This window comes from Polyodon spathula, chromosome 25, assembly GCF_017654505.1.
Source record: "Polyodon spathula isolate WHYD16114869_AA chromosome 25, ASM1765450v1, whole genome shotgun sequence".
In the NCBI taxonomy this organism is placed as follows: domain Eukaryota; kingdom Metazoa; phylum Chordata; class Actinopteri; order Acipenseriformes; family Polyodontidae; genus Polyodon; species Polyodon spathula.
In genome coordinates, this window is record NC_054558.1 from 17,342,971 (window position 1) to 17,360,838 (window position 17,868).

Sequence of the window (17,868 nt, forward strand, 5' to 3'; positions counted from 1 at the left end):
TGTCCTGTTATAAGACGTGCCTGTGTAACCGATGGTAGTGTTAATGATTAACATCTTTACTGTCATTTCGAGGAAGCTGCTGTGTTGAGATCGGTCACTTGCAATAGTGTATGTGTATATGTGCGTTTGTTTAAGGCAACATTAATCATAATACATCAAAATACAACGTGAAGGAAACATGTACAGTGTGAAAGATGTCTACTACACAAAACGAAGGCAGGTGCAAGTTCCTTTTATTATGGAAATTTTTGACGGACCTTGTTTGTCAGCAGACTAGTGTGTTTCCACACGGAGGTAATATAGCTTATACAGCGCTTCAATGAGCACGTGCCTGTACGTTTCAGAGCACATGTGAGGGTACATGCGGAAGTCATGTTTTTTGGCTCACTGATGCTCGAGAACAGCAATTTTCGACCTAGCAGTGTGGGATTATGCAGATGTTTGGTGCATACAGTATTATACAATGACCAAATACATTTGGAACAGCAAAGTGGGATAGTTTGTTTTATCTTTCATGTAGTGCTGATGTGCCCTTTAAAATGACTTCAAGGAGGGATTCTGTTTGTAGTCCAGGGATAGCAAAATTTTCAGTTCTGTCTGCAGTGTTTCTAACATTTACTAAGACCATAAAAATGAACAGCTTTATTATATTTACATAATTATGACTAGCTCTTCAAAAGTTTACAATATATAGTTCTACTGGTGTTATGTTTTTGTTTCAGGCAAGTTAGAAAATCAACACTGAATCCTAATGCCAAGGAGTTCAACCCCAGGTCATTCTCTGCTCAAGTAAGTAATCTTTTGTAATGTCTTTTTTTTTTCTCCTTCCTTTAGTTCTTTGGAACTGTGAAACTAATTGAGAACAATTGTGCATATTAATATGCATGATTTATTTTAAATCCAGGTTTTCAAAAAATGCTGACGGACATGCTTTCATGTGTTACTGCTTATGGCTTATTCTGTAGTTTTTGGTAGAAGCAGGTCAAAGTGCAATAAGGGATTAAACATGCACGCTATTTAATGAGCACAGAAATACAGGAGCAGTGTGTAGTCCACTTTTAATTTTAAAATTATATATATGTGTGTGTGTGTGTGTATGTGTGTATGTGTGTATATATATATAATGTATGTTTTTGGTCTATGATGACTCTATAAAAAATAACTGAACAGCTGTTGCTTATCTTTGAAAACCTAGGTGCCTTTTTTGTATACTACAATAACAAAAAACTCTAATCTTGACTGTTTAGAATGTAATACCCAGCAGTAATACGCTGCTTTTTATTTGGGGTTTTAATATTAGTTAGTGTTTCATATAAATTACTATTACTTGTATGTTTCAGCCCAAACCTGCCACTACACCCACTCCCCCACGCCCTCAAGGCCAGCCTAGCCCTTCAATTGTGGTGCAGCAGCATCCCACGTTGTATAGCCCAACAGTGTGCTTCCCACAAATGTACCCCCTTCCTGTTAGCCCAGGAGTGCAGGTAAGCTTTTCTTATTTTGTCAGCATTGTACAGATTGCTTAGGGGGGCCTGACAAGTGGTGGCGTTCCTGTAACTTTGCATGCTACAGGGTGCCAACCTCTTTTCTTACCTCTCATACTAAATCATAGTTAATACATGTGTAGTTTTGCTGTAAGCAGTTATTTTGTCAATATAATACATACAACCAAGTGTATCTGTGAAGTCAGTTGTCCACTTTTTGCTGCAGCTGTGGAAAAAATTCATATGTCTGAAGGACAGTGTGTGTCCAGAGGCGTTTAGTAGTGACTCTTTGAAAATTCTATTTTTATTGACGATGCTTTATTTCTTTTAATGCGTTCCAAACAGCGAACAAACAACGTACAGACACTTACTTACGTTGGATAAGGCCCTGAAACACCTTTCATAAATAGTCCAAAACTTCACATAAAAACAAACAAAAACAAAATACCCAGCCTCCCTCCAGACTGTCTACGTCTTTAAGACAGGTAGAAGAACTGACTAATTATTTTTTTCAGTTACTGTAAATCTGCTAGGTTTCACCGCTTTGTGGTGAATAGGTTTTCCTCAGCAGCAACATGATGGGAATAAAAAAATGTATTGTCCTGTAGAAATTCCCACACATATAGTCCAAGTAGAGGTCAATGTTGTATTATGCTTTTAATCCTGTAATGTACAATGCGGCCAGTGAGCAACGTTAATTATGATTTGGTCTTGTGTAAGTTTAGCAGGTGATTTCTGGTTGCAGTAAGAAATAGTACGTAACCCAACATCAATCACTGTTGCAAGGAAAAAACTAAACGTGGTTCTTTCTTTTCTTTTTTCCCTTTCCTCTCTGTCTGTCCATTTTAGAAAAGCATTGTCTGGAAGGTATAGTGCAATTCTAACTTTTTTTTTATGAGGTTTATTTTTTTAGTTTCCGTAGAATATTTTCAATCAGATGTTGGTTTGCCTATTTCATATAGCAATTTGTATTGTTTGTTTGTTTATAGAAATTATTTGCCCAGGATAGCCCAACTAAGATGCAGTATCTCTTTCCACTGGGGTCCTGCTGCTAGCCCATTTTACAGCTGGGAGGATTGAAGCACAAGGAGGTTAAGTGACCCATTCTAGGTCACAGTTAGTGGATGAGGTGGGATTTGAACCCAGGATCTCCTGGGTCGTAGTCCTTTTCTCTCACCACACGACCGTACTACCTCCCTCCTGTCTTTACACTCTTGTTGTATGGAGTATTCGTAGCTAATAGCAATGTGTATATTGCATTTTATTGTGAAATGAAGGATTTAACTTGACATATATTGCTTTAATGCAGCCTTCACTGAATGAACCACTTTTAATGACAAAATTCTATCAATCCTACCTTGTGTTATAAATGCGACGATAAATTTTGCTCATTGTCTTGTTACTACAACATACAGGTAGTGGACAAAAAAATGGAAACACCAATGTAAAGTCACGGCCTGTATGCGCTGTGGCATAGTCAAGCAGCCTCTGGAATTCTGCAGGAGGGATGCGGCACCATTCTTCCACAAGAAAGTCAGTCAACTCACGCCTGGTTGATGGAGGTGGAAAACACTGTCTCAGACGTTGTTGCAGAATATCCCATAAATGCTCCATTGGGTTCAGATCTGGTGACTGAGAATGTCTTGACATATGGATAACATCAGTGTCATACTCATCAAACCACTGGGCGACCACACATGCTCTGTGCAGGGGGGCATTGTCATCCTGGAAGACACCCCCCCTGGCAGGAAAGAAATGCTGCAACATGGGGTGATATCAGATATCACGATCCTGGAGAATGCACTTCCGGCCACTGTTGCCCTTTCCTGATGATGTCTTTCCCACGGAGTTCCATGCCGAAATCACCTGAGACATGGTTGCTCGTGAAACATCAGCAAGTTGAGCTGTCTTGGTCACTGAAGCTCCTGCCAAATGTGCCCTAACAATCACCCCTCTTTCAAAGTCACTGAGGTCTCCCCTTGCAGCCATGCTAGCCATAATTATAGGCAACCAGGCCTGTCCAGCATTTTTATACATGACCCTAAGCATTCTGGGATGTTATTTGCTTTATTATCGCATGAGCCACACCTGTGTGGAAGCCCTTACTTTCAGTGTACTTGGTTTCCCTCATTTACCCAGGTATTTCCATTTTTTTTGTCCACTACCTGTACATGTACACTAGGGATGTCACGGTGTATCGGTTTTACGGTAAACCGCGGTATAAACTGCCATACCATGATTACAGAGTTCACGCGGTTTAAGGTGATATGGGCGCATTTTTTTATTCACAGTTTGTCAATTGGTGGTTTGTCTATTATCTATCGTATCAGTCAAGAGAAATGCAGTAAGCACACACCAATGCAGATAATCAGAAAGTCTATGTTTACTACTATATGACTAAGATGCTACAGGCATTTGTATTTTTTATATTTTAAATGGTATTATAAAGATGTTGCCATCTCCTTGAGTTCATAGTGTGGTAGGGATTTTGGTTTTATGTATTCAGAAATTAATACAATTTTATTACCATTTAAAAAAAAAATAAAAAAATATAGAAGTCCCCTAGATGCCGCTTACAGTGTCATACCCACCTTAACCTTTCTTCTTTCCTTTTGTGTTTGTGGCTGTTAACATTCAGTCCAAATGGGGGGGGGGGGGAGAGACTATTTGAAGGCGCCGTCTTCTCATTAAGTTTTGAGAGATCAGTGGGCGGGCACTGCATGTCTTAAAACACACTCGATTGGCTATTACTAGGTAACACTTTGCTTCTATTAACTAATAGGATGCTGTCCAAACTGATAAATGTAGTTTTCTTGTTAAAATGACTTGAGTGTATTTCTTTAAATAGCCATTTAAAAATGGATTACAAAAACATTACATTATATACTGTGGTACAATGATAACCGTGGTATATTTTTTGATGGTTACCATAGCGTCAATTTGATACCGTGACATCCCTAATGTACACACCAAGTTGTGTGGTCATTGTTCCAGTACCGGAGATGTAGGAAGCGTGCCCATGCAGATCGTCTTTCAAACATCCCAAATGCAAATATGGTCACCTAGAGAGAAAAAAAAATTTTGCAAAGCCAAGGTTTAATGGGAAAAGTTAGAACCAAGGCAATCTCTTTCCTTTTTCTTCACCACAAAACACAATATTACAAATGCATTAGTTTATTTTTTCTGAATTTTTGTCCCATTCAGTCTTTTAAATCTTCTCTGGTTTGCTGGGATAACGATACACACGCTATATAAGCTGTGTGTTAGTCTTCCATAGTAATACTTGTCTAATATTCGCTGGGCCCCCTTCATGTCCAGGAGTAACAGTAGAGGACTCATGGAGAAATGCAGCATTGTTTTGGGACTTTAACACTGGCTTAATCACCTGATGGCTGTAGAACTAAAATTGTGTATTTGCATGATTTTAAGAAATAGTCAAAGTTGTGATTGCTTGAGCTGTTTCTCAAAATCATGCTAAATGCATGTGGACCCACCTCATTGTGTTATAATGGAACGGTGTAGTTTGGGTGTCCTCCAAAGGTTAAACTATTGCACATGGCTCTTCCACAAGCAGGGCTGGGCAAGCAGTGGCTGTGGGGGACCCTGCAGTTGGGCCTGTGCCAATCTCCCAGCTGGTACCAGGCAATGAAAGGGCATATGAAGAGTAATGTGCATATAAATATATATTTACTTCCATGTCAACTAAGCCTTTCTTTGGCAGTTTGTCAAAATGCACTTTTTGTATTTTGTGGTGCAAATTCTCAAGTAGAAATCTGTGTAAACGTTTGTGTCCTTTTTGTTCTCTGCCCTCAGCCTACTGCTATGTACCATGTCCCAGTGACTCATATGCCAGTAAACCAGACGAAGCCCTATAGAGCAGGTAAAGGTGAGAGAATGCTGGATGCTTTTTGTTTGGTTTGAGGGTGCATGCTGTGCATGGGCTACTTTTATACAATACAGTAATGTAATAATGTACTTAAAAACTAGGGGTGTGCAGGTGCTCAGTTTTCAAAGTAGTTCCCTTTCCATGTTTTTTATTTTTTTTTAATGAAGTTTTATTTAATAACTGTAAACCAAAGAAAATGTTTTAAGAGCTAAATGTTGGACTGTTCCCCGTGAAACTTTTGGCTGTGAATCGGAGGTGTAAGAACTGTAGATCCACATTGGTGATTAAAACGTCCCGAGTGTTTGTGCAGTAGCCTTTTCCACTTTTCTGCTAGCATGCTCAATGTTTACAGAGTGTGGTTTACATAGCTGATCAGTTAGGAATTCATGCGGAATGTGGGACACAAAGCAGGTGTTGCAACAGTGAGTTTATGTAGGGGGATCAGTCTTCAAAATGTCTGATTTAACATGACTTGTAATCCAAATTTAATACTTGTTCAGTTTTTAACCCCTTGCGGTCCTATGTCGGACCAGGTCCAACATTAGTTTTCCCTTTCCAGTCCCATGTTGGACGCACATATTACAGCCTCAGATATTCTTTCCTTCATTGAAAAATTGAGATGAAATGCAGTGCTTGTGAGATGTTTCAGATTGAATGTGCTGGAGGCTGAAGAGTTGCAATTTATCCTGTGTAAGAGTCAGGTTTTGGCAAGGTCTGTTGCAAAGAGAACCCCTGTTCAAGGGTAGTTCAGATTCCATTACCTTCCAAACCTTCTGGGAAAACTGGAAAGCAAGAGGCTAATTAGTTCCAGTTCTGATGGTTGTTCAGCAGACCTGTGTTTGTAGTTGAATCACCAATATAAAGGTGACTGGATATATGCCCTTTTCTTACCACAGAAAACGCTTCACATTTCAGAATAATAACAATTGATTTTAAATGTAATATTTTGTGTCGTCTTAGTGTTCAAGTGTAGTGTTTGTTATTGTGCTGAATCTTTATAGCCCATCCTTCTCTTTGCCTGCTTCCTAGTTCCAAACATGTCCCAGCAGAGGCCAGATCAGCATCACCCTCCGGGCACCCCAACCATGATCCACCCTGCCACTGCAGCAGGGCCACCTATCGTGGCTCCCAATCCAGCGTACTCTGCACAGTATGTGACCTACAGCCCTCAGCAGTTCGCCAACCAACCCCTTGTGCAGCAAGTACCACACTATCAGTCACAGGTAGCACATTTTTATTGATTATTTTGTAGTTGAGTTAGTGTTATTACTACATTTTTACAACCAGGCAGATCAAACTCTGTAGGTATTTAGTTTGTTTTATGCTAATGTGAAGGATTGACCTTTTGAGATTTTGGGGTCTTATGTAAAGAGCAAAGAAAGGGTTTCAATTTTAGCCACAGACTCCCAATATGACATTTGTACTGGTCAAAAATATCTGGCTCCTCCTTTTCTTTTGGATTTTTTTTTTCTTACCAAATCTCTTGTATATTGCCATCTCTGAAGATGGGGTACCTTTTAAAACATGAGTAAAGCAGGGTCTGAGAACCTCTGTCTTGTTTGTCCTTTATGTACACATTGTTAGCACACTTGAGTGCAGATGTGGAGAGAACTTCCAAGCACCATAATTTTTATATTACTTTCTGCATGAGAGCAGCTAGAAACTGAGCAACTTTATTTGCAAATTAAACAAACACCTAAGAATTTTTTTTAGTAGTTACATTTTTGGCCCATGTTGAAAGCAGCGGTGTCAGTGATGAGTTGATCAGAACTGTTGCTTAAAAAAATCAAAAAACTAAAAAATGTCTTTTCCCTCCAGCCTCCACATGTCTACAGCCCTGTGTTGCAGAGCAATGGCAGGATGATGGCTCCTCCAACCCATGGGCAGCCTGGCCTGGTCTCCTCCTCAACAACACAGTACGGTGCTTCAGAACAAACTCACACAATGTATGGTAAGGGTACCTTTTCATTTACATGTAAACCATACCATACTTAATTGGGTTAAAGGAATAACACACTTGAGACTTTTTTTTTTTTTTTTTAAATATTCTGCCTTTTTGTTTTGCAGTGTCCCAGGGTCCTATCCCCCAGCAGTACACTCACCCCAATGCCACCCTGCACCATCATCCCCAGCACCCACAGCCCTCTGCCACCCCGACTGGGCAGCAGCAAGGACAGCATGCTGGCAGCCACCCTGCACCCAGCCCCGTCCAGGTAAGGCTTTACTCCTTTTTAAAGCAGTGGACTCCATTTTTTGAACAAGTTTATACATATTTAAGAAATGTATTACCTTTGAACAATGCAGGAATGTAGAAATCCCAACCCCATGTAGAAATAAATATGTTTTTGGGATTCAGCAGCTTGGAAATACGTAGAAGTGCACCCCATTGGCCTAATTGCTTTGATACATTCATTGTTTAATACAGGGTTTTACAGCACGTAAAATGTTTGTGCCTGTTGTATAGAGTATATCATTTCTTCTATAGGCTTGCTGTCAAGCACCTTAACCCTGTTCTTAATTTAATGTCGACCATTGTTCATGTCCTGTTTAGTGCATTTTGAATTCTTGCCTGTTCTTGGATTACCCACGGGCCATTTTTCACTGCTGTTTATTATATGCAAGTTAAACATGTGCTGGACTGAACTTTCTCGCAGAGTTTTGTAACACTGAAGAAGTTTATGTATTTGTTAAAACAGCACGCCCAGCACCAGGCGGCTCAGGCTCTTCACTTGGGGAACCCACAGCAGCAGCCCATCTACTCCACGCTGACCCCCACCCCACCCTCCATGACGCCTGGTCCCAACCCGCAGTCTCCACAGACCAGCTTCCCCTCGGCTCAGCAGGCAGTCTACATTCACCCCCAGCAAATGCAGCACGGTTACAACCCCTCGCACATGGCACATGTACCTCAGGTGAGGAAACACTACCAGTCCTGCCGGCTTATGGGTCTCTCCTGTGACTTCAACAGAAAAAGGGTACAATAAGACCCCCCTGGAAATGAGAGTTGTGGGTTAACTGCTTTCTGCTTTCCAATTTAGCTGGTGAAAAGGATGTTCATAGAATCAACATTTTTATTGCATGTATTTATACAATACCTTTTCCCAGCTAAAAGCTAATTGAACGAGTTCATATGTAATATGTAACACTACCATTTTGCAGTGTACCCCGTAATGACCCGTTAAGGGTCAAATTCTCTTAACATGCTGTAAATGTATTTGAATGTTTACAATAGGATATCCTATATTTTTACAAATTAAACAACATTTCTGCCCGTGTGTTATAGCTGGTCCAAGCAGTTGTGGATCACAAGAGATTTATGGTAGATCTATGGTAGATTGTAGTTCTGTTTATTTTTTATTCCACATATTTTACTTCTCAAAGCTGTTCTGCCTCCTGTGTTTCTAGTTTTTTAATAATATTGCTATCTGCTTCAAGCTTTACAGGCCAGTTATAATTCTTATTTGCAAGAAAACTGAAATATTCACTTCCATTTTCTTTTCAGTGTATGCACAATTACCACCAAACGTCATGGTGTGAAAGATGCTTGTAAATGCCTAATATATGTATTTTAATGTTTTTAGGCCCATGTGCAGTCTGGAATGGTACCCCCTCACCATGCCACCCCAACACACCCACCTATGATGCTGATGGCGACGCAGCCTCCGGGGGGTCCGCAGCCTCCCATTCCTCAGAATGCATTGCCTCCCATTCCAGTCTCCTCAACCACGCACTTCTCTTACATGGCACACCCCACAGGTAAGGGCACTGGCTGGCACTCTTCTCCTCTAGAGCTTCCCAACACTGGCCCTTCTGGACATCTAACATCAAAGGTTTTTGTTTCAACCAAGACTTGAATAACTCTTTAAATCTGCACTTGTTTCCAATGCACATAAAACTGCGCTCAAGTCTGTATTGATCTGAAGTAACTATCCTGTTACCTTGTAAGACAATAACACCGGGTTGGAAGAACATAAACTGAACTGTTAGCAGTCTCTGAGGGAAGGAATGGGAAACGCTGTAAGAGCAAGTGAACATACGTTCTAGTAGTTTAAAGGATCCAGTTCAATGCTTCCTCTCTTTTTTATGAAATTCAGAAAGGAACTAAGGGAAATTTATCATTTAAGAAGGACTGTCAGGAGATTTAAATGTTTTATTTGTTTCCATCTCATCTGTCTACACGTTATTTAAATGTGTTAGATATTTTCATACTGTGAACAGATTAACCTTAGTTAAAATGCTTAAATTAAAAGATAAAATTGAGACTGGTTATTAAGAGACTGAATATTGAAATACCCTTAATTGACTTATGGGAGGGTGTTGGAAGTATATTTGGGGTTTAGATTTGGAAAGCAATTTGAGTGTTTATTTTTTTATTTTTTTAAATCAAATATCACCAGTTTTAACCGCTGTAATTATAGCCATACAGAACATTTGTGCCAAACGTAAAGCAACATTTGAGTACCCCTTCCATTTATTAATGTATTGGTAACGTGTTTAATTGGTGGGGTGGTTTATGTATTTATTCGTTTTATTCTCAGTAAAGCTGACCTTTGCTTATCCTGTTGTTGGATTTGAGTGAAGGGTTAAAGGAAATATTAAATATATCCATTTCATAAGACAATAAGTAAGAAAGGGAGTGAGTGAAGTAAATAGTGAAGGTCATATGCTGTTTTGAACAGACACAAAGGAAGATACTGCCCTGATATTTCAGACTATATGTACATTTTTATATTTATCCATTATCTATTTCCTAATACACTGTGTTTAATATGTAGCTGTGATAATTGCAGGCTACCGTCAGTTATGTCAGGTCAGTAGAAGATGAGATGGCCTATTAACCCTATCCTACCTATTGATGACTTGGCCACCCCCCCAGGTACAGTAACTGCTGATATTTCTAAAAGGGAAGTGCTGTCTTGTTGCAGCAGGTTCTAAGCGGGAAAAGATTAACTTGTTTGTTACAAAGGGTGTAGATTGTTCACAGGTATTAAAGGGTTAAGTGTTTCTTAGATGCTGCTTAGTCTTAAATTCAGAATAAGAATGGAGGATTTAAAAGTGGGTAAGATAGTGACTCTCTTCAAATATTTTATCAAAGATCGTACATTCAAATGATTTCCTTTTTTCTCGTTATCCAGTGCAAGCTCATCATCAGCAGCAGTTGTAGGAGAACCTCAAGGCTGGAGAAATTTAGGCTGAATGAGGAGAGGGCGAGGGCCGGGGTCAAGGTAGACGACGATAAGAGATGCAGAGCGTTCACCTCAAGGCTGGAGAAATCGACTCCCTCCCCACCCAACCTGCTTCTACCGATCTGAAGAGAGACGGCTGCATTTTCTCATCATGCTAAACTTTTGCTTTCTTGTAAACTAATTAGGAATGCTAACCGGTCAACTTGCAGTGGACAGATTCTGGACTGACTAAAGAGTTTTCATAACTTAACCAACCTCCCTCCAAGTTAGTGTATTTTATTCAATCAGTCCCTGCAAATGCCTCCCACCTCATCCAATTCAGCTTGCTGATAAGTGGAACTTTATTTTCCCCTGAGCCTTGTAAGTTATAAAACTCTTCAACCAGTGAAAAATTTAACAAGATTGTCAGGACTTGGAGACCCTTCTCATCTAACCAAGCTTGAAATAAAAAAAAAAAAAAAAAAAAAAAAAAATCTTGTAACAAAATCTGGTTGGCAAAAACAGTTTGATTTATTTATGAATCATGATTGCTGAGGTGACCCATCGTCGCCCAACAGTTATGTAACTTTTACTTTGTAGATAATATAAATAAATAAAAAAAAGTTAAAAAAAATAAAAAAAAAAGTTTTAAAACTGACAAAACCTCTTCAGTCTCTTGATTTTTCTAAAAAAAAAAAAAAAAGGTCTTGCTTTTGCTTACAAGTTTAGCAAAGAGGTAAGTAAATGATGGCTATACAGTACAACAGGGTACAATGCATAGTTTTATTACTATTTTTTAGTAAATGATACAGTAAACGGGTATTGACTTGGATTGCTTTTCATAGTTTGAGATTCAGTTGTACTTTCTAGGTTAAAACAGATCTCAAACTGGTTTGTGCTCCACAGATGGTCTGAACATGTTTATCTTTGAGTGCCAGAACATAAAACGCTCACTTTTCCAGGAAACCATAAGGTCAAACAGTCATGCATGTTGACCCACATCAGGATTATTAATATTGATGTGTGAAATGCAATCAGCCACTTTGTTTAGTTATGAACAGATTATAATACAGACATTAGCATGTGTTAATACTTAATTCCACGATAAAACAACATAATGGCAACATTTTGAAGTTACATATACAGTACAAGAATGTTAAATTCAAATGTGAAATTTTTTGAGATTACTGAGAAAGATAAGAAGTTTTTGTATGACTCTTCCTGCAGAAACATGTTTGGTCAGCATCATGAAGTAGTTGGCTATTTTTCACAGAACTACTACTCTGCATATAAGCAAATGTGGTTACTCTGACTTTAATAGGTCTAGTAGTATTTTGTATGACATGACATTTCTGCTCATATAAATTCCTTTTAAGGAAAGGTTGCTGTTTCATACTGTGGTTCATGGGTAAGTAGAAACATGTACATCTCTTTTTTTTTAAATTTTTTTAAAAATTGTATTTAGCTGATTGATCAATGGCATTAAGCATATGTCCAGTGTATGCATTATTCAGTTGAAGGATGTTTGGTACTGAACAACCACATGATGGCGGTAATGAGTTACAATCGGGTTTCATTTGTAAAGGCTATTCAAGAAGTCCTATCTCTTTCAGAAGGATCTTGGCCATTGGATTTTAGTCAGCTTTGCCCAGGATTTAAAGTGTAAATATTCATGTAGAGTTGAATGTATTCAAGTAGAAATGAAAGCAGTTGACCCCGCATGTGTGCCTGTTTGAAATGAACAGAGTAGGGTTCATTTAAATGACAACTGCATTTCTCCTGGTTTTATTACTAACTATTAATCCTGCAATAATACTGAAATTAGAAATGCTGAAATTAAATTTATTTTGAGTAGTTCCAGATCCATACAGAGCATCATTACTGTAATTGTGCAATGTGAAGTGTTTGTGTACTACCTGGAGAAGCCAATGGAGCAACAATAGCCCAAGTGACATTTTGAAAAGCATTCCTATTTTCTCTACTTTAAGTGTCATTTTTAATGGAAAGGATTTCAGAATACAAATATACAAGGCAACTTATAATGCTTGTCATAAATCTGTTTTTATTAGCTATGTGAAAATAAAATGTAATGTGTGTATAATATATATATATAATATATATAATATATATATATATATATATATAATACATACATATAATCTGGTAAAATGCATAAGCAGTGGAAGTAGTTTCATTTACTGCTCATCTTTGCAGTAGGGTTTCTATTGCAGAAAGCTGAGCTACTTGGGGATAGGATAGGGGCTACCTAACCTTATAATATAAATGAGTTTACATCTTAATGTACAGTGCTTGCAAACAATACATTTAAAATATTTAATGTCTTGGTTAAAACAAATATACATTCTATAGTATACATTAAAGATACAGGCAACATTTTAAATTGTTTACATTTTGTGCATTGTTTCTGTTAAATACAGTAGATTATAAAAGTTTCAAATGTCTTGTACTACAGGAAAATCAGGACTAGTTTGCCTTTGTCTGATCAGATGGGTCAATATTATCTGTTGTAGCTAAAATAACTGGGTATAGATAAATACATTTATATATTAGTAGAATTAACAAAGGTCTTACTGGAGTGGAACACTGTGTATAAGGCAGTATTTTTTTAATTATTTCATATACACAGAGAACGCCCCCCTTTTTCTTTTTTCTTAGATGTAATTTTTCTGTGTTGGGAATCGCACCCATGTCAGGTTTCACTTCTCTTACTACATCTTGGTGTGCTGAAACTGAATTGAAGTTTATTATTTTGCATCTTACCCATGATAGGTGCTATATAATTTAAAAAAAAATGATACATGTGTATAAGAATGTTATTTTACAGAGCTTAAACACAGACCAAGAGGCAGTGGGGGAACAATATTACCTTCAACACAAAGTTCCACTATGCAGCTGTGCTTGGAAACATCCTCCTCCAGTATGCATATAATGTGGATACACTATAAAAACATAAATACTGTATAATTTACAGAAATGCAACCAATACAAAAGAAAAGCTCAAGTCAGACATTGCTTTTGATAAAGTGATTTTCCTCCGAGATGAAAAGATGAAATAAATATGGGTCTACAGTTTTTTGTTTGTGTGTGTTTTTCAAAAGAAACCCTGCTACAGAGAGGAGGAGGCTTCATTTATACAGCTTGATATGAAAGTACTAAAAACGGATTACTTACCATCTGAAAGCCATTTGGAAAAAGGAAGCAAGCTACAGTTACTGCTTTGCAGTAATACTGTCATTGAAATCAAATCTGAGGTATTAATTGTTATGAAAAAAGAAAATAACCCTTCTGGGTTCTTGTAGACTTGTGTCTGAACTTCTATCTGTAAAGATACTCTTAACCCATTTATCTAAATGTTGGTGCTTTATTTGCACTGGGAAATCACTTGCCCATGTGTTTTTGCCAAATCATGTTAGTGTTACTGCATTAATGTACAATATATAGAAGGGCTAACCAAAAAGATTACAAAATCAACTTTCGAAAAGCAAAAGTTAACTAGAAGGTTGTTTTTGTTTTTCTGTGCTTTATTTTGCAGAAGTTTGTAATATAATGTGCAAAACTTCTGGAAAACAAAAGCAAATCTGACAAACATTTTTACAAATGCTAAAGCTTAATTAAAATCATGATTTAATGTTTTTTAGTTTGGGGCCTGCAGTGCTACAGTATGGGAGTGAAAATATGTAGAACCGCTGTCTATCTCAAAGGAGATGGTGCTTTCTGTTGATTCTGGGTAGATTATAGATGTTAGTCTTGACAAGTATTTCCAGCACTGATTTTGTAGGATTGCTGTTATTTATTGTCTCAAAACGTCCTATTCGGTACACCTTACTGGCAGTTTTGTTGGCAGTTACCATTAAGTTCAGACACAAGCCAAAAGCTGTGATTAAGGCAGGCTTGTACATTTTTTATTAGGAACTAACAACTTTTTTAAAAGAACATGGCCCTTTAACAGGAGGAAGAAATCTGCATGCGAGACACCTGTATGCCAGACACCTGAGGACCAGGTTCTGCCTATAAGGTTACAAGCAAACTTCACTCTCAAATCCAGTAGCCACCCATGCCCAAAATAATAATAAAAAAAATACATTCACTGAAGCTCTTCTCCCTGAAGAGTTTTAATGGTTGGCGAGACAATGTCTGCCTCCTGCTAGTTCACAAGTCCGCTTGTGTCTCGCGATCCATGTCCCGTTAAAGGAACATGTAATTATTGTCAATGGCACGTTTGCGGACCCCTGAGGGTGGGTCTAGTTGGTAGTCTGTGTCCCGTTGCTGCAGCTGGCGGGGCTGCACCCCAATGGAGTCACTGTGGCGGAGCGCCCCAGGAAGGTCTTCTCGTGGGGTCACGAGGTGGAAGATCTGCTCAGGCTCGGAGTGCTGGTGGAGGCTGTCCAGGGTGTGCACTCGTGGGCAGTTGGCTGTGCTGATATGGGCCAGGCTAGGCTCTGAGCTCCAGCGGTGGTGGGAGAAGGGTGCCAAGACTGCAGTGGTGGAAGCGTTTGGACCTGCAAACAAACAACAAACTCCCGTTACAGCAAGTGAGTATGTTGTAAAAAAAAAAAAAAAACATGTAGTACTCCCTTTGCTTCATTGCTACGATTAAGAACATGCACAATCTGCACATCAGAACAGTAGAAAAAAGTGCCCCCAGATGGAACCGGGACCATAGAACTTTCTCGGACAAATGTCCAAAGTGTGGTCTTGGTACTGTTTTGTAGATTTTCTTTCCTGTGTTTCAAAACAATCCCTTATCAGTAAAGTACAACCTTAACATCATTAACCGCAATCCAACATTTATATAAATATATATATTATTTTTATTGAAACTAGAAAAGCACTTCTGGTGAGAAGTAAGGGTTATGAACATATTCTGAACTGACAAATAGATGAATGAATATTATATATTACAGGGGCCAGGGAATCCATAACTGATAATAAGCGTGATAAAAAGCAGCAAATCTCAGAACAAAGTAAATAATCTCAGAGCAGGTCATAGCTTTTGACAATGTTGTGGCTCTAATATCCCAAAGGAAATGAAATCTGTCAAGAAGCCAAACTGACGATGTTTCACTAATGCATATTAAAGGGGGAATATCTAGAAGAATGAAAAATCCCACAAACCACTTGGAAAATGCTAACTAAGACCTTTGTTTGGGGAAAAACAAACCTACAAAAACAATTACTGGAACATCTGAGTTTTACAGAAACTGTGACAGGTGAATGTTAAGGTTAGTTAAATATTTCCCCTGAAAGCAACACAGGAAGCAATGATGCATGCATGGCTGGTATTTTGTTTGATTTGCTTGTTTATCTTTTCAGTATTTACAGTGTGTAAACAGTATATACTGCATATCTATTCAGTTACTAAACTCTTTGCTTTTGTTTATTTTGGAGGGGGGTGCTGGCAGTTTAACATTTGGTAAGAGAACTAGAGAATGTGATTCAGATCTTGGATGATTTTCATTGCAGGCTTTGGTGTTATTTGTGGAAGATCATTGGGTAGCAGGAAGTGCGAGTGCAGCAGACAGCAGGTGACTCTGCTTTGGGTTTCTTGCTTCCTCTTCTCAGTTCACTCAGCATGGTCTTAACAAGAACTTGCCATAACTACCAACCACAATAAACGAGCTGTCCCTCGTTACCTGTCAAAATGAGGTTGGGGCCCTTCTCTCTCACTCAACAGGCTCAGCAAAGTGGCTACTTCTCAACTTCTCAAAGAACTGTTTGGTATGAAAGAGGGTCTCTGACTACAGGTTTGTGAATGCTGGTCAATTGAATGTCAGTTACTGTACCACAGGAGAAAAGCAGCATTTAAATATGGTATTTCTGTTCGGTGGTCTCTCTTTAAACCCTGCAGTAACACCCAGGCTGTGCTAGGTGGCTCTAGCGCCCTCCTCCTGGCTCTGACTGGCTGGCCCTGTCATGGGCGGTCAGAAGTTTGGATCCCAGCGCTTGCTGTTCTCCAGGACTGGGATATTCTGCTGGAATAAGAGAGTTGGGTAGATGGAAGCTATGCATATTAACCACCAAGCATGTGTAACCAGATTGACAGGGAGAGCGGTCCCACTTAGGGCTTTATAGCAAGCTGCTCCCATGGAGGGAGTTTACTGTATAGTACAGTGTGTCCTGAAAAACTAAAGGCTTTGTAGCATGCGAGTAATCCATGTTAATTTCTTTCTGTTTAAACAGCTTTGCCACCATGAAAAGCATATGGATATGCTTCTACCAACATGTACTCTTTCCTAGCACACCTGAAAGGATCCTTAAGTTGTCTTTTGTGGGTTGTTCTGTTAAGTCATTAGGCTGGCAGCTCAGAGCCTTGCTGTTGCTGGTCTGTGAGGAGCCGGACGTCCGTACTGGAGCGGGTGGGGCTCTGATAAACAACCACCTTGAGGATCAGGGCTTTCCCAGCCATTCAAACCACAGCGGAGTACATTTGGAAAACGAGCCTTTGAGTCCTAGCTGGGACTCGGCTTTCTTGTAACTGGAAGCCGGGGACAGTGTCTCCCACGCGTTGTCAGAACACAACCAAATATAGCAGCGAGGGAGAGAGAGAGTGTGAGAGAGAGTGACTGCAAGGAGAGCAGCTCTGGCAACAGGGCCTGGGCTGGGGATTGGGCAGATGGGATCCACATGGGGAGTGTTTCAGGGTAGATTTCTCCAGTTTTCCATTTCTGAACGGATCTGATGAACCATGAAACAGACTGAGAAAAGTAGTCCTCGTACAGAGAGATCTATGCAGATGTCTCAAATGAAAACAAAAAAAACCACTGCGCTAATACATTCTCCAGCTTCAACCCTCTACTAGGTCAGAAACTTGTATCAAAAGATTAAATAACAACTAGACAGCCAGTGCTTTTTGGCAGTTTGGAGTTGTGAATGAATATTTGCTTTTATATGTCTGCTGTGTCTTTTCATCTGCCATTTCTCTCCTTATGTTTCTTTTTCTATAAACTTTTTCCTTCTAATACAATCAAGATGGTCGTCATAGTGTGCATGTTAGTTTCATTTAAGTTAATACATGTTTTTCTTTTAATATTTTTAAATATAACTGGGAGAATTCTATCCATCCATCCATAATGATCAAAGTGTAACTGTTTCTGATCCCTGACAATGTATGATGTGAATGTCCTGAGTGATGTTATTTTTAGGGATGTGAAATTACTGCTGTCCTGTTTCTGGTCATCTGGCCGGGACACTCTTGTAAGAGGCCTCTGTTTTAGTGGGTTTTTCCTGGTTAAAGAATGAATGAATGAATGAATGAATAAATAAGTACATTCCACAATAAAATGTCAGTCTTCATCGTCAAGCCTTTTGAAAT

General features: G+C 38.9%; 2 protein-coding genes across 19 annotated transcripts in view; one reads left to right on the top strand and one right to left on the bottom strand.

Moving 5' to 3' along the window:
• The window catches only part of LOC121299698 (ataxin-2-like), a 29,749-nt gene extending 19,071 nt beyond the window's left edge, over positions 1 to 10,678 (top strand). For 4 of the 17 annotated variants that reach the window (XR_005947452.1, XR_005947459.1, XR_005947458.1 and 1 more), the window contains 11 exons: positions 723 to 789; positions 1,341 to 1,484; positions 2,334 to 2,351; positions 5,298 to 5,370; positions 6,400 to 6,593; positions 7,189 to 7,321; positions 7,438 to 7,583; positions 8,046 to 8,282; positions 8,952 to 9,126; positions 10,146 to 10,246; positions 10,506 to 10,552. Coding sequence is in view for 5 of the 17 variants with exons in the window: in XM_041227632.1 (XP_041083566.1) it covers positions 723 to 789; positions 1,341 to 1,484; positions 2,334 to 2,351; positions 5,298 to 5,370; positions 6,400 to 6,593; positions 7,189 to 7,321; positions 7,438 to 7,583; positions 8,046 to 8,282; positions 8,952 to 9,126; positions 10,506 to 10,534 (1,216 nt within the window). In the remaining 12 variants the exon portion in view is untranslated. Of the gene's footprint in view, positions 1 to 722; positions 790 to 1,340; positions 1,485 to 2,333; positions 2,352 to 5,297; positions 5,371 to 6,399; positions 6,594 to 7,188; positions 7,322 to 7,437; positions 7,584 to 8,045; positions 8,283 to 8,951; positions 9,127 to 10,145; positions 10,247 to 10,505; positions 10,553 to 10,633 lie in introns of those variants that run through there. The other 13 variants (XR_005947456.1, XR_005947461.1, XM_041227633.1 and 10 more) reach the window with 10 other exon arrangements.
• A 1,998-nt stretch (positions 10,679 to 12,676) lies between these two features.
• Positions 12,677 to 17,868, bottom strand: part of LOC121299787 (SH2B adapter protein 3-like) — a 63,459-nt gene continuing 58,267 nt past the window's right edge. For both annotated transcript variants that reach the window (XM_041227852.1, XM_041227851.1), the window contains exon 8: positions 12,677 to 15,055. In XM_041227852.1, the coding sequence (XP_041083786.1) occupies positions 14,742 to 15,055 (314 nt within the window). In that variant the 3' untranslated portion in view covers positions 12,677 to 14,741. The remainder of the gene's footprint in view (positions 15,056 to 17,868) is intronic.